At 39.6% G+C, this 16,130-nt stretch overlaps 1 protein-coding gene across 2 annotated transcripts in view; it reads left to right on the forward strand.

Moving 5' to 3' along the window:
• SDK2 (sidekick cell adhesion molecule 2) overlaps nt 1-15,754 on the forward strand; it is a 377,040-nt gene extending 361,286 nt beyond the window's left edge. For both annotated transcript variants that reach the window (XM_063293433.1, XM_063293434.1), the window contains 6 exons: nt 169-294; nt 4,375-4,539; nt 4,677-4,817; nt 7,727-7,865; nt 7,999-8,125; nt 14,615-15,754. In XM_063293433.1, the coding sequence (XP_063149503.1) occupies nt 169-294; nt 4,375-4,539; nt 4,677-4,817; nt 7,727-7,865; nt 7,999-8,125; nt 14,615-14,968 (1,052 nt within the window). In that variant the 3' untranslated portion in view covers nt 14,969-15,754. The remainder of the gene's footprint in view (nt 1-168; nt 295-4,374; nt 4,540-4,676; nt 4,818-7,726; nt 7,866-7,998; nt 8,126-14,614) is intronic.
• Nucleotides 15,755-16,130: the final 376 nt, after the last annotated feature.

The raw sequence follows: 16,130 nt of genomic DNA on the forward strand, positions 1-16,130 counted from the left end.
AAAGGAAATGCAAGGTGCACCGTCAGCCCCACAAGAATACTGTTTCAATACTAACAGAGCATTCTCTACCATCCTCAATGGCATAATTCTCAAAGAGGTCATCTGAAGTGGTTGTACAGGTTCATAGCACAATTTCTCTACTGATATGGCTTTTCATTTGGAATGCAGGTGCTCCAGGTCCCCCTGGTGAGCCCTTCATCTCCAGATATGGTTCAGCCATCACGATCCACTGGTCAAGCGGTGACCCAGGGAAAGGGCCCATCACCAGATATGTTATTGAAGCACGTCCTTCAGGTACCAGTACTGGGTTCAGTTCACCTTCCTTTGATTGCTTCAACCATGGCTCTGGGCTCCTTTGATTATCTGAACTGTCATGAACTTTCTTAGCCTGAGCCGCATTTCTACCAGAAGATCTTTAAATGAGTAATTTCTTTGGCTGTGTTCTTCTGCTACCTCTGGATCAGAAGTGATTGAATAATCCAGTTAATAGCCACAGAAGAGATGGGAAAGAATTATTTTTTCCTTATGGAAGAACTAGGCAAAAATGGCAAATTAAGCAAAGGTGTAATTAAACTTTTAATATTCATTAGAGCAAATTAGTAGTTCTTTCATAGCATGGTTATTCTAGCTACATGCATTCTGGAAATTACTTCTGGTTATACAGTTGTGAGCTAAAGGTAACTTGAAACTGAATATCCAGACTCTGGGAACTTCCCTCTGACTACATGAACCTCATATGATTCAGATCTTCCCCATAATTTGGAATGACAAATTAAAGCCTACTTTTCCCCACTAAAGCATCTTGTCTCCTTCCAGCCAAAAATCTTCATGAGTAAATTTACTTGTGGAGAGTCTTCCTCTCCAACAGGATACAGTAGCTCTGAGTACACTCAGCTTGCTCCCTTCTCCCTCTTATAAGAGGATAGTTCTGGGAAATGAAATGTTCAGCTAAAGGGGATGATTGATGAACCCAGAGGCCAAGAGCTGGGTACATACAAGGGCATAAATCACCCAACTGCTTTGAAATGGACTTTGGCTTCCTTTTTAATAACGCTGCTGTGAATAACTGTCTTTCACAGACCTCAAAAACAGCAGATGTCATGGCATGGAAGTTGTTAATTGTCATTAAGGCTTGAGTGCTTAACATGGAATATGTGAAGGACTGATAGTACTTGTCCTGACACATAAAGCTAACGGCACCTGTATTGGACTAATTATGTGCAGATATGACTGTGGCTAATACAGTACACAGCCAAAGGGACCAAAACTGAACATAGATTCAGCCAAATTACCATATAGATATCATTATAGAAAGATTTTTTTAAAAAATCATTTTAGCATCATGTATGAAAAGAGTCATCCTTGGAATTCGAAGCTTTGTCTTCTGATCTTTGCACCCAGTATATCCCTGTCTTTGTATTTCCAGCTTCATATTTTTCCTTTCTGATTCCATTCTCACTCTCATTCATTCCACCTGAATCTCTCTCCCTGTCTATCTACATTGTACTTTCTCTTTTTCTACAAATCCCTCTTTACAGTTTTTTTTTCCAATTAAGTCATTATTGATGCTTTCCCCCTCCCCGCAGAAGTCAAATTACATCCGAGCATTTCTTTTTTTATATATTTGATTTTTATTGAAACTTTTAAAAAAGAAGATAAAAATTAATACAAACTAATGTAAAGTAAGGAAGAAGAAAGAAAAAGAAAGAAAGCAAAGAGATAGCAAAAAGTACAAGGAAAAAAGTTGAAGAAAAATAGAAAAGAAAGAAAAAAAATACAAAGAAGTGGCTTCTGATATTCTTCACAGCAGTTATAGTACAATTATATTTTGACCTCTCTCTCTAAAGTTACATCATAATATTCTTCTTTCTATAATCTCTCCTGTCTAGTCATCAAAGCCATAAATCACAAGTTCACTTTTTTTCATTTTTACACAAAAAGTCCTTAAGAGGTTTCTAGTCACCAATACATGTAGATAGTGTCTTTTCTATTCCATATTCTCAGTATGGCATGTCTAATAAAATGATTTTTGAAATCCACATTAACTTTAACTTTATTGTACCATAAGTATCCATGCCATCCAAATCTCAGGTCGTGATTTTCTAACTCTAAAAGACTGTTTCTCAGCAACATCCATTCTTTCATCCAGACCAAACAACAAGGAGCAAAAAACAATGTCAAATCGGATAAACCTAATCTTCCTCTTTCCTTTGCATCTTATAACACTTTATACTTAACTCGTGTTTTTTTCACTTGCCATATAAATTTAGATATATCTTTTTGCCATTATTTAAATGGTACTTCAGTTGTCAAAACAGATACTGTCTGAAACAAAAACATCATTCTTGGCAAAACATTCATTTTTATCACAGAGATCCTCCCCAAGAGTGACAATTTTAATTTCTCCCATCTTAACATGTCCTTCTTAATTTCATTCCATGTCTTAACATAATTATTCTGAAATAACATACAATTCATATTTGTCATAGTAATACCCAAGTGTTTTACTTTTTTCTCAATCTTAAAACCAGTTTTCTCCATCAGTTCTGTTTGATCTTCTAATTTCATATTTTTTGTTAACATCTTTGTCTTCTGATTATTAATCTTAAAACCTGCTAACATACCAAAGTCCTTTAATTTCCCATTAATGTTTCTACTCCTTGTAGTGCAGGGTTTCTCAACCAGGGTTCTCTGGAACCCTAGAGCTCTGCAAGAGGTCACTAGTGGTTCCCTGGGAGATCACAATTTATTTCAAAAATTATTTCAAATTCAGGCAATTCACATTAAAGAGGTAAGTTTCATTTTTTATTTTTAGTTTAAGAACACTGTTAATGCATATATACAGGCCTACACATGAAACAAATACAATAATTTTGTAACTTCTGGCCTATATTTGAGCCTGAATGTGCAGGAGTTCCCTGAGGCCTGAAAAATATTTCAAGGGTTCCTCCAGGGTCAAAAGGTTGAGAAAGGCAGCTCTGGTGGATCTTCCAAAATACATTTGAGCATTTCTTTGTGTTCATCATATTTCCTTTTCCATCCCACTGCCTTTACCACTCCATCAAATTTTAGACTGTAAGCTCCTTGGAGTGGAACCTATTTAAATTTGGATGCCACTCTGGATGTTTCAGAAGATATAAAGATCATATTCCCTCCTCTCCATGTAATATCCAAGCAGGATTTTGAAATCTTAACAGTATAGTGGAAAGAACTATCATAATGTAAGAAGACCAAGGAATAATTCAATCCAATATTTCCCACATGAGTGCCACTCACACTCCTTCATATGTTTTAACCAGTTTATTTATTTATTTTTATTTAAATGATTTGTATGGCTCTAGTGCTTTCAGTGCTCTAGCTGTTGACACTTCCTATGAATGATAGCCAACAAAAAATAAAGCAATTAACATGGGAGGAAATAAAGATAGGAGTTTAAGAAGACCATGGAAAAAAACAAGGATCACTAGGAGAAAAATATGTTAATCTGAGAGAATGTGTCTGGGATTCTAAAGATTGGAGAAGAACTTCCTCTTCTTTTCCCATCTCCATGGCATTCATTTCATGGGTAAATGGAAGCCACAGAAATTAAATTTTAATGTTGGTCTTTCTTAATCACCTGCATCAATCAATCTAACTACTAGAGCTATAATGCAGTCCCCCAATATACAATGAAAAATGTAAATGCCATGATGCTTCAGCAGACAGCTGGACAATGCAGATAACTCATAAGCCATATAAAACATGTCCTCTGCTGCCATATAGGTCAAATATACAGGCCTGTGCTAAAACAAAATCATTGGCACATGCTCTCTGTATCTCCTTTTTTAAGCTTAAACTAATCAGTAGAAATTCTAAAATGTTCCAGTGAGTTCATAAGGTAAATCTTCTAAGACATCTTTGCTTATCTTCTGTGAATTATGCAGCTTAAGGAGACCACATAATATATATTCTGAACTGGCTTCAGCAGCAGATATGTGCAACTAATTAAAACTAAATCTTCATAGACAGCTGTGAACCTGCTGTACACTGACATTTTCACAACCGACTCTGCTCAGCTGCTCTTTGGAATCGGCATTCCTTTTTTTTAATGCCTGTGTACATCCATTCTGTATCCAAGGATATTTTGGATGAATTGTATGTAAAATAACAAGTGCTTTTAAGAAATTAAAGATTCATGCTGTGCACATCATACTAATGCTGCAATTAATTGTGTAAACAAATTGATTGCATGCTTCTGTCATTATTTTTAGAATTGGGACCTTAGAGTCATTTTCCACAACACAGGACACCATTCTCCTATGTTTGATGTGTGTTTGTGTATGCTTGTGTTTTTGCATTTCCTATTGCAACTTTACTGAGTTTTTTCTCTTCCAGATGAGGGGCTGTGGGACATTCTCATAAAGGACATTCCCAAAGAAGTGACTTCTTACACTTTCAGCATGGATATTCTGAAGCAGGGTGTCAGCTATGACTTTCGGGTCATTGCTGTCAATGACTACGGCTACGGGACACCCAGCACTCCATCCCCTTCAGTGTCAGGTATCAAGGACAGAAGTCTAGCTTCTGTCATGCCAGGGTGCTTCGAACTAACCTCTAAGTAAAAGCTATAGGAGACAATGTGCATGGGGTATAGGCAGCCTTGTATTGATTGCTCTGTACAACTTGCTGTTTTGCAGCTCAAAAAGCCAATCCCTTCTATGAAGAATGGTGGTTCCTGGTAGTCATTGCTTTGGTGGGACTCATCTTCATCCTCCTCCTAGTCTTTGTCCTTATCATTCGTGGGCAGAGTAAGAAGTATGCCAAGAAATCTGATTCAGGTGAGCACCAGCATCCTCCCAAGCCTTCATCTGCAATAAGTAGGTGTTTTTCTGTTGAGGGCACTGCACATCAAATTTCCATCCATCCATCCGTCCATTCAGCTTTTGTGCCACCAAATTGGTCCAAACTCACAGCAGCTTACATACAACCAGCAAAAACATCCAAACCAGTTAAAATGTCTAGGGTAATTATAAAGACAACCAATAATTTATCAAAGTTACAACAATACAAGGATAAACTATAAGAGTGATAATGAAAAATAGTCACAAAACCAAATAAATTAATATCAACAATTAAATCAATGTAATAATTAAAAGTGAAATAAATTAAAGGTGGTGATAACAAATTATTCCACCAAATTTTCTTTGGAAAAGTACCATCTTCAGTAGCTTGTAAAACATGAATAGGGGTGGGGCAAATCTTAATTCTAAGAGAATGGTATTTCATAAGGCTGGAACAGCAGTTGAGAAGTAGGACCTCCTGGTCTCCATTCCCCTTATTTCACAAAAGTGTGGTATGACCAAAAGTTTCTCCTGGGAAATACATACTGGCCAGGGTAATTTGGGAAAGCAGTCCAGCAGGTACCTAGGTACCAAGTCATATAGAGTTTTATAGGTCAAAGCCAGCACTTTGCATTGCACCCAAAATCCCATTAGTAACCAATGTAGAATCCAAACCAGCAGTGATAGGCAAGTAATACCCATCAGATACCTAACCATTGCATTTTGCACCAGCTGAAGTTTCTGGGTTGTCTTCAAAGGCAAGATTCAAAATTTTAGTGTCTCTGTTAGCAAAATGCTATGAAAAAATGGTCTCAGTGACCAGACAGGAGATCTCCCTATTTACTCATCCCTAACAGGGAGTTAGCAATTCTAAACAAAGCCATTAGCTGTTAGTCCATGAACACAGTAAAAGAGAATCACAGATGCTTCATTTCCCTTATCACTACTGTATAGGCCCAAATTTGGGCTCATAACCATGCTTCTCCAATTCACTTTTCTTCATTTCTACCAGTAATCCAGACATTGCTTCTGCCACTTAATCTCATGGAATTCCTCAATAAACTGAGGGATCAATTGTGATTGACATGCAAAGAGAGGCTGCTTGGAGGCAATTGTGCTGGAAGCCCAGCAACTAACCAGGCTATCATCAGAACTGCCTGCAAATTGCTGAGAAAATCTCCAAGTCCCTGCCAGAATCCATCAAGATGAATGAGGCACACCATCCAAATTGGTCTGTTTCCCTGCAACGGTCCTGGGTGGCAGTCAATCCACTTGGCCCAGGAAACGATCTGAACATGGCAAAGGACTAGACATTATGCCCTCCACATCCAAATCATCATCCAAGTGATCCAAGACAAAATCAAGGTCCTGTATGTGTTGGGCCAAGTTTACCTGGGACAAGCCCACGGTCACCATGGAAGCTGTGAAATCCCAGGCTCTCCCAATCCCAGCCCCCATGGCAGGGAGTTGAGGTTCCCCAAATCCAATAGGCATAGGGACTCCAACAGTAGGTATAGACTCCACCATTTTCTGCTCACAAATCTCTTCCCTAAGTAATGTCTTGTTGATTCCTGGGAAGTTATTTTTGCTTTTTTTTGTCATTCATTGCCATGGCCAACACAACCTTCAACACTGATTTTCATTACACAGTAGGGCTGGTTTTCTCAGCTGTGAAAATTTTCTCATTCAACATTATAGGAGTTGGCTTTCAACTCATGAAATTTGGAAAGGCTGCAAAAGAAAACAACTAGGGTTCTTACCTAGTTACCACACTACCCATTCTCATTTAGCTAAATTCCTGAACCACTTTAGGGGTGGGCGTTATTTTTTGCTGTAAAGATAAGTCACATATAAAAAGTTTGCTTTTGGTGCCCTACATGCTTTGGAACTTACCCTCAAGCAGCTCCAAACACAACCAGTGAAGTTTTCATGCACATGTCAGTTGTCCTCCTCTCTCCTTGCACAAACTTTCCTATAGGAGAAATTGTTCTGTGTGAATTCACCATTTCTCTGCTGTCTTACATGAATTCATCTTCACTGGCTGGCTCTAGTGCTCCATAGTCTTAGCCATTGTTCTCTGAGAGCCCTGGAGCAGAAGTTACCATGGACTGACTCTAAAACAGTCATGCAAAGCTTTTATTGCTGGGAAGTGATAATTCCCCAAATGCCCATAATGAAAAGGTGAATGCTAGGAATACCAGGAGGGCTCAGCATCTGTTTTTCAGGTCTGGGAATATTGGGAGACATAATTAATGGTTCATGCTTGATTAGGAAGTTAATGCTGATTTCCTAAAACAATATTTCACAGTACTTGAAGTAACTCATTAATTCAATTTAGCAAATTCTTATTTCATCCTAATTCCTGTATTAGTCCAATGTAGGATCAAGAAGAGGTGGATTTTAAGAAATAGTATAAGAATGATATTAAAAATACAGTGCAAAATGTTGTCCTGGACATAAAGCGTGCATGAACAATATAGGAGATTAAAATCAGGAAGTGGTGCCTTACATTGTGTTTACAGGAAGATTTATCTCACCATGGCTTTGTTGCTCAGCATAAAGCATCAAAAGACAATACCTAGCAGTTTACACACCACGTCTTGTTTTTCTTTGATGACTCACAATCAAAAAGTCAGAAAGTTTAGAACAAACTACTGATATTTGTTCTTTGGGAGAGAAAGAAGCTTGGCAGCAGTCTCTATGCCAGTGTTTCTCAGCCTCAGCCACTTTAAGATGTGTGGACTTCAACTCCTAGAATTCCCCAGCCAATTGGCTGGGGAATTCTGGGAGTTGAAGTCCACACATCTTAAAGTGGCTGAGGCTGAGAAACACTGTTCTGCATGCCAAAAAAAATCCCAAAATACTAACAGCTTCTGTTCTTCTTGTTTCCTCCCCGCCACTTTCAGGGAGCAACTCCAAATCAAATGCACTTGGTCATGGTGAAATGGTCAGCCTGGATGAGAGCAGCTTCCCTGCTCTAGAACTGAACAATCGACGCATGTCAGTGAAAAATTCCTTTTGCAGGAAGAATGGCATATATACAAGGTACCAGAGGCTTCCAGAGTCCTGAGAAGAGAAAGTGGGGAGGGTAAACCAAGTCTGGGAGTGGCACCTTGCTCTCCCATTCTTCAGGCTTCCTTTCTGAATGAAATCTCCGTGCTTCTGTGTCTCTCCCAAGGTCCCCACCACGGCCCAGCCCAGGTTCGCTGCACTACTCAGATGAAGATGTTACCAAGTACAATGACCTCATTCCAGCTGAGAGCAGCAGCCTTACTGAGAAGCCTTCAGAAATTTCTGATTCACAAGTAAGCCATGCTAGAGGGCTGGAAGTGGAGAAGTTTTCAGTTGCAATACTACGGAGAGCATTAGGGATGTCACACACTCCATTTTGAAAAGGAACTGAGTACAACCACTCCAAAATGGACCTACGGGGATCTCAAGGCATATAGAGACACCCCCAAAATAAACTTTTGCCACAGGTGCTCAAAATCCCCTGATGAAATGTGACAAAATGATGTAATCAGATGATCACATTGTCCACAGCAGGTTATTTCACTTCACTGACTTCCCTGAGGTTGTCTCAACTGAAGGATTCTACTAGGTTTATTGTTCAAAGAAGCACAGTCCTCCATGACCAGAAAGTAGATTGTTAATGGGTTGGGTTGTTCAAATAGAGAAATCTGGTAATTATCCCAGAAAAAGTTAGTTCCACAAGCTTTTCCACAAAGCAACTGTGGTGGTTGTTGTTATTGTTCTGAGACCAATTTCCCAAAAAGCTAGTAACTGAGTTGGAGTAGTTTTGAGACTAGATTCTGTTCAGCATTCTCTCTCTCTCTCTCTCTCTCTGTCTCCTAAACTCGGCTTAGATATTAGATTTCCTATCTCAAGATTTTACTCTGAGGGATGGTTACACTAAAGCAGGGTTTCTCAACCAGGGTTCTGTGGAACGCCAGAGTTCTGTGAGAGGTCACTAGGCGTTCCCTGGGAGATCATGATTTATTTAAAAATTATTTCAAATTCAGGCAACTTCACATTAAAGAGGAAAGTTTCATTCTTTATTTTCAATTTAAGAATACTGTTAATGCATATATATAGGGCTACCCAGAAACGAATATAATGATTTTGTAACTTCTGGCCTATATTTGAACCTGAATGTGCAGAGGTTCCCCAAGGCCTGAAAAATATTTCAAGGCTTCCTCCAAGGTCAACAGGTTGAGAAAGGCTGTGCTGAAGTATAAACAGGTGTCTGTTTATTTTGTATGGTTTTCACCACAGCATGCTGTATGCCAAAGAGCTTGGAGTCAGAAAAGGCTGTTTGATAGATTAATGAGGCCCAAAGCAAGTCAGACATGAGATTTAGACATGAAGTTTATATTAAGGAGTGGAACGCTGTTAAACAAATAGGTGTTTTTAAAAGTGCTTATTTCCAATTGCCTAGTATCTTGGGCATGTACTCTCCTGATTCTCTTTTCAAGGCTATAGCTAAGAGTGCTATTGTTCTCTCTTTAAAAATCACAAGGTCAATCCTGTATATAAGATACTAATCAGAGAGAGAAGTCACCAATGTCCCCAATCCTGGGTGAGCAGGTTATTGAACACCAACCTGCCTGTTTCAGCTCTGAGTATGGATTTTATAATATTTTAATCATATATACTGCCTTTCATCTTAAGAGTCCAGACTGATGTTTAAAACAATAAAAGTGTGGTGTCATTGTAGCAACCACATAGTATTAAAACAACAAAAACATAGAAATATCTTATCTAGAACTAAAATGTTCCTCAGATTGCTAATGTGTGTTCCTATACATCATTCTGGGGAACTGGATGCTGATCAGAGGAGGCAGCTGAGTACCAGTAAGGGAGGTGTACAGGGACATGTCTCAGAAAGTCAGGATTAGGACATAGGCAGCCTTACAGCCGGGCCTTTCTTTTCCTTGCACTGTTGCCAATGGCGACAGGCATAGCAGTTTGGAGGCTAACAGGAGCTGGCAACCCTGCCAGGCTGTAGCAAAACAGTTCCTTTGTTTTTTTGTGTAAGGACAGACTCCTTGCCAAATGGCCTGGCCCTCAGCGGCCCTCACCACCCCCAAGGGCAATTAGCAGAGAGGAGGATTGCTGGGACAGCCAAGTACCCATACCACAAGCACATCTAGGTGTAAATCTCTCCAGGACTGGTGCCCAGCAGAGCAATCCTGAACAACCACACATATTCTCCATGGGTGCCGCAAGCAGAATTCCATGGAGCTATCAGCTGGGCACTGGAATGTTCAGAGGGCCTGCATGTTTTGTAAACACATCATGTCCCCAGTTTACCCAGATTAACAAAAGATGTCATTAGTGTCTGAGCCATAGTGTTGTTAGAAAAAACTAGCCCAGGCCAACAGACTGCCCTTCCAGCAGTATTCCAGAGTTGCTGGTTAAAATCAAGGCCTTTCTACATGGAAAGTAATCCCTTAATCCTGTACTAATGTACAGAGACAAAGGTTCTAGTGATCGTTCTGGCAGATTTTTATATATTAGTGAATTTAGTTTAGACAATTACTGTTGATGCTACAGAAACACTTATCTTCCAAAGACAGAAATGAGTGTCAGACTTACCATGTAAATAGGAAAAAAGTTCTGGACACATCAAGGCTGCACTCTGAAATAAGCTTACTTAAATTCAAATCTTACTGAACTCTGTAGCATTTTCTTTTAGGGCACATGGAGGTACAGATTTGAAGAGGAAAGGGTGATTTGGAGTCATGCCTGTTGCACTTGTCAGTCCCTTCTTAAATTAATTCCTAACCTTTGGGAGTGGCATGTGAGCCCAGGAAAAGATGTGGCTTCTTTAAGGAGTTGCCAGTATCGGTGCCCTGCGTGCCGTCAATCACCTTTCAGATCCAGATCACTGCACTGCACAGTTCTATTTCTATTCTTTAGATAAACCCAGGTTTGACTTCAACAGACTCCCTATGATGCCAGAGAGCATCTGTGGAAGAACCTGACGACACCACTACTGGGATGTTTCAAAGTGCTGCAGGCTTTCCTGTGGGTAACCTTTGCTGCAGAAGGCATAGTTGTACTGATTTAGCATAAATGATCCCTGCAATGCACATACCATACTGTATATGCATAGCTGATGCTGCCCCAAGGTAATCTATAAAGTGTAGCACAATAAATGTGGGATGAAGCATGTGTCATTGCTGTTAAAGGAGTGGAGAGAGGATCACAAAGCCCCTGAGACTCAGAGCTGTAGATTTCCATGACAAGTCCCCTAAAATTAAGGGGGCCAGGCAGTCCTGTGTTTAAGACATCCTCTATTTAAGAGTCATCCAGCTTAAAATGAAGAACTATATATATAGTTAACAGATTAAGCAGGTACACAAGTCATATGGCTACAGTCTTTTTTTATTATACAGGAATATATTGCACCTCTTTTTAAATGATAGTTGTTCTAAGGTTACATCTATACTTAAAATCATCATATGCACTAATAATGCTTAAATGGCCATCAACATATAAAGCAACATGGCTGGGAACTGTACAACATATTCTGTGAAATGTTGTCGTAACTACCTTCTTTTTTCTAAAGCAAGAACATATAAAACACACACACACACAAAATAAATGGAGCAGAGGCACTAAGATTCCATGCTAGGTTGGCTTAATGACTCATTTTTGATCTGAAAATGCCAGTTATAATCAAAGGCTCATTTATAATCTGGAAGTTCCTTTTGTATTACTTCATCATCCTGGACTTTGCTGCTCAGCTTTGCATATCCCTGAAATGTCCCTCCCCATCTCTCTATTGCAGATATGGGAGGCATGCAGCTGCTTTCTCCCCATGCTGATCGTTTTGCTTTCGCTTTTCTCAATCACCAGGGTATCAAGATCCTCTTGTCTCCCACTTCCTTCTCCCCATGAAATTAGTACAAATTAGCACCGTTGAGAAACTGTTGAAACGCTAAACAAGCTGAAACCTGCGATTTGATCCGTTCCCTGGCTGGGCGGAGGGTTCTCATGAATGGTCTCTATTGTGCTTCTGCAAATGGAGAAGCTGAATTCGATTAGCGAGAACAGAGGCCAAGTTGAAAGGAGAGAACTGAGCCAGGTTTGCTCTGCCCTGCCCAATTCTTTTTTTGTTTTCTTCCCCTCTATAACATTCTTAAAAATACAGACATTCTCAGAAAATAAATACTTGGTTACCAGCAGATGACTTTTAGTACTGGAAAGTGTGCTAACTTTGAGCAACACGGCTTTCCAAATTATGGTTTTAACAGCCGAATTATTTCATGGTGTTCTGAAATGCTCAGTGTTAAGACCAGTGTACTGTAGGACAAGGGTGTTGGATTAGGGGCGGGGAGCTCCAGATTTTCCTCCCCCTCAGCTATGGCAGCTTATTGGGGCCTTTGGGCCAGTCACTCTCGATCGAACCTGCCTCACAGGGCTGTTGTCTTTGAAAGGAAAATTGGAATGCTACGTAAGCTCCTGAAAGAAAGCCGGAATATAAACCTAACTACAAATAAATAAATACACTCCCCATTAGTTATCAAGGGATATGAAAACATGGATGGGGAGGATAAAGTGTATATGAACTGGAAAACACATTGCAAGTTATTTGTCTTCAAGTCCTTATGGCTTGATTCATTTTAACATCTAGAGTGTTAGAGAGTAGATAGATAGTATACTATCTAGATAGTAGACCGTAAAAACTGTCATAATCTTATAATTTGAACATACTACTTTTATTATCCCTAACAAGGAAATAATGCGGTAAATCTTTTTTGGAAAACTTCCTTCTACTTTACCTACACTTTTTTCACTCTTTTGTTCTCACCGTTTACTTTGTTCATAGTCATATAATATGTAATGTGGATGCTATTCCCCACATTTCTGGGAGAAAATGTGCAGCAGTTTCCCCTGAGTACTACAATTAAAAGACAGAGTCAATAGTCACAATGCAGAGTACCTACCTACTCATGGTGACAAAGTCAGTGGATGTATAAAGACTGTCAGATGATCAGAAGTTGTTAGCAAGTCGATCAATTTCAAATTTCCAAAACTGAAATATAAAAGGCCTTTTTGAAATTTTGAAAAAAGCATTCTTATTAGGAAAAAAGTCAGCCTTTAATATTCTTAAACTATCACATTATCAAAATAGTCCTTTAAAAAACCTAGCCTTCATTATCTGAGCCCATTTAATTCATTACTGCCAATTGTAATTAATCTTCATTAACTGATAAAATAGCTTACAGTGCAGTTTTATACATGTCTACTTCAAGTAACCCCTGTTGAATTCAATGGGTCTGTAATAGCTTTGACACAAGATTTCTCCCATGCAATCACCCAGCCTCAAGCACCAAATTTTGTGGGAAGTCCAGATTACATTATTTTTTATTTGGAATCTTCTTTCCCACTGTGTCTGCTTTAGAGGAAAGAAATGCACAGCTGCATGAATGGCTTTGATTTGCAGTTTGAGGAATCGTCTCTCTAGAAGAGGGGAACAACGTGGCCTCCAAAAGTCTTGGATGTGGTTCCCAGAGAACTCTAATGTTCCCAAATAATAGATTTAATGATGACAGAAGGTGGAAATTATTACATAAATGACCAGAACCATATTTATACTTAATTTTAAATAAAACTTAAAACAATTAAAGTTATTTCTTTGTATGCTACAACACATATGAATCTTTTTCTTCTAGCATTATAACATCATAGGAGGGACCACAGGGATCATCTAGTCTAACCACCTGCAGTATGCAGGAAATATTGTGTGTTTATATACATAATTTTTAAAATAAGCATATCGCAACGTAATATTTTTCCACATAACACATTATTTTCAATATCATTCAAGAATTCAGAGTTTTTCCACTGGCTCGTACAACTTCCTGAGTAGTGTCCAGAACAATCTTACTTCTAATTCACCCATGGAAGATTGGATTATGCAAGATCTCCTTTAGCCAGTGTCTCTAATGTAGTTCAGCTTCAGGTATTAAATTAGGTAGGAGTAACCATTTGGGGGGCATAAGAGGAGAGGGTCCACCAGAACAACCAAAAACAGTGGGTGGAGCCAAAGGGGAAAGTGGGTGGAGCTAGAATTTTCAAAACAGAGAGTAAATATTTATTTAATTAAATACTTTGATAAATAAAAAGCAGTGGCCAGCCAGATGCCTATAAGAGATCCTGAAGGAAAGCATAAATCCCTTAACAGACAAGATACCATATTCCATACATCTAACACAGCTAAGTGTTGTGTTTTTTCAAATTGAAAATAAACTTCCAAACTAACCAACAATCCATCTATCTATCAAAATAAAGATACCTTTAAAGGTAGTTTAATAGATACAAAACACCCCCAGGATGGCTAATAATCAAATAATTCAATTATAGCCAAAGTAATACAAAACTATAAAAGGCCAAAGAGTTACATGAATGCAATGCAATGCAATTCAAATATGTATCTGTCTATGAACATATGGTACATTTTGGTCTAGAAAGAAAATCCCATAGATAGCATCATCATATGGAAAAGTTCCCTCTCTGTGGTTACTCCCAACTCCCCAGCTTGCTTTCTTAGGTATCTAGAGAAATTTCACCTAATTTAACTGGCTTCAGAGGCTGATTGATGCCTGAGAAAGTGCTTTGTATTGCCGACCTCCTTTAACAGGCTGTTGTGGATTCATTTGATATCGTATCAAGTATGAATTCTTTCTGCCTGAAGGGCAGAGGCAGGCGCTGTCTCACCTCCTGATTTTCCTTAATGGTGACTACCCAGAAGCTAATTGTTGTTTTTCTGTCTCTCTCCACAGGGAAGCGACAGTGAGTACGAAGTGGATCAGAACCCTCAGAAAGCCCATTCTTTTGTCAACCATTACATCAGTGACCCAACTTATTACAACTCATGGAGGCGCCAGCAGAAGGGCATCTCCCGGGCTCAGGCATACAGTTACACAGAAAGTGACTCTGGCGATCCTGACCACTGCCCAATGTCCAACAGCACCAGCACCCAACAAGGCAGCCTCTTCCGACCCAAACCCAGTAGGACTCCAACCCCACAAACGCCCGTCAATCCACCTAGCCAGCAGAGCACTCTTTACCGGCCCCCCAGTAGCCTTGCCCCAGGGTCCAGAGCCCCCATTGCTGGGTTTTCTTCCTTTGTCTGACCTTTCTGAAGGAAAGAACAAGAAAAAAAGAAGAAGAAGAAGAAGAAGAAAAGGGTAACAACAAAAAAAGGATGGATTTCATAATAACAACAATGAAGTTTTTGGTCCAGGAGTATTATTTTTCAGAAGTAATGAGATCATGTTGGAGACAATCAGGCATGACCGAGTTTGGAATCACTGACAGCTCCTGCTTCTAGTATTGCACAGTACTCTTCAAAGGAATTCATCTGTCTGCAGATGAACATCTGGAGCAAAATAGGGGATCAGCTTGTTTTCAGGCCTATTGTTGAAAGGAGGGTGGAAGGCCACAGGGTAAAATTGAGACCCTCAAAGCTAAGAGGACATTGGGTATTGCAGTCACCTCCCTGCAGATCAATTTTCTAGGAAGAGAAAAAAAAAAGTGAGTTGATGTTTCTCAGAATAGTTTATTGGGTTTGATTTGTTTGTTTGTTTGTTTTGTTCTCTAACCAAAGCTTTCCTCGGAGGGGAACGGGTTAGGGCTCTGTGAGCTGTAAATAGGAGCCAGTTGAATCACTACAGTCAATGCTCTATATGCTGGATGCAAAGGTGAGGCTCAAAGGACTTGCAGCATGAATATGCTCCTGATGGCTAGCAGCTGGCCGATAAGAAATGGAGACTCCCAAGACTCACCATTGCCATGCCATGGCAGCAGTTGCAGGGAGCTGGAACAACTTTGAAAGTCTCTGCAGACTGATGCTACCTTGAATGGACTGGAGGGGGTTATGTGGGAGGAACAGCACCTACACTCAGACCACCACCTTCCATTCACAGATGAGCTCAGAGGTGCTAACTAGACTCTGAATTGTTTCTTTCTGTGCATTTTTTGTGATGACAGGAGTGTGCATTTGAGAACAGTTGGAGGAATTTGTAGCACTCAGAGGAACTGTGATATTGTCACTGGGCAGTCAGTACTATTGGTATCTCCTCCATAGAAAGTGGTCTTCCTCTCATATTGTGGGAGAAGTAAGCATCTGCATCCAACTGAGCCTCAAGACAAGATCTATTCCACATGGTTGGATGGTCTCTCCACACCCTCATTTCTTCTCAGATCCTTTTTCCCCCATTCACTTCACTGGGCAGGGAGGAAAGAAGGAAAGGGAGAAACCCTGGTCCAAATCAAATGCAATTTGAGGGAGCAAAA

Source organism: Candoia aspera, chromosome 2 (assembly GCF_035149785.1).
Source record: "Candoia aspera isolate rCanAsp1 chromosome 2, rCanAsp1.hap2, whole genome shotgun sequence".
Classification (NCBI taxonomy): domain Eukaryota; kingdom Metazoa; phylum Chordata; class Lepidosauria; order Squamata; family Boidae; genus Candoia; species Candoia aspera.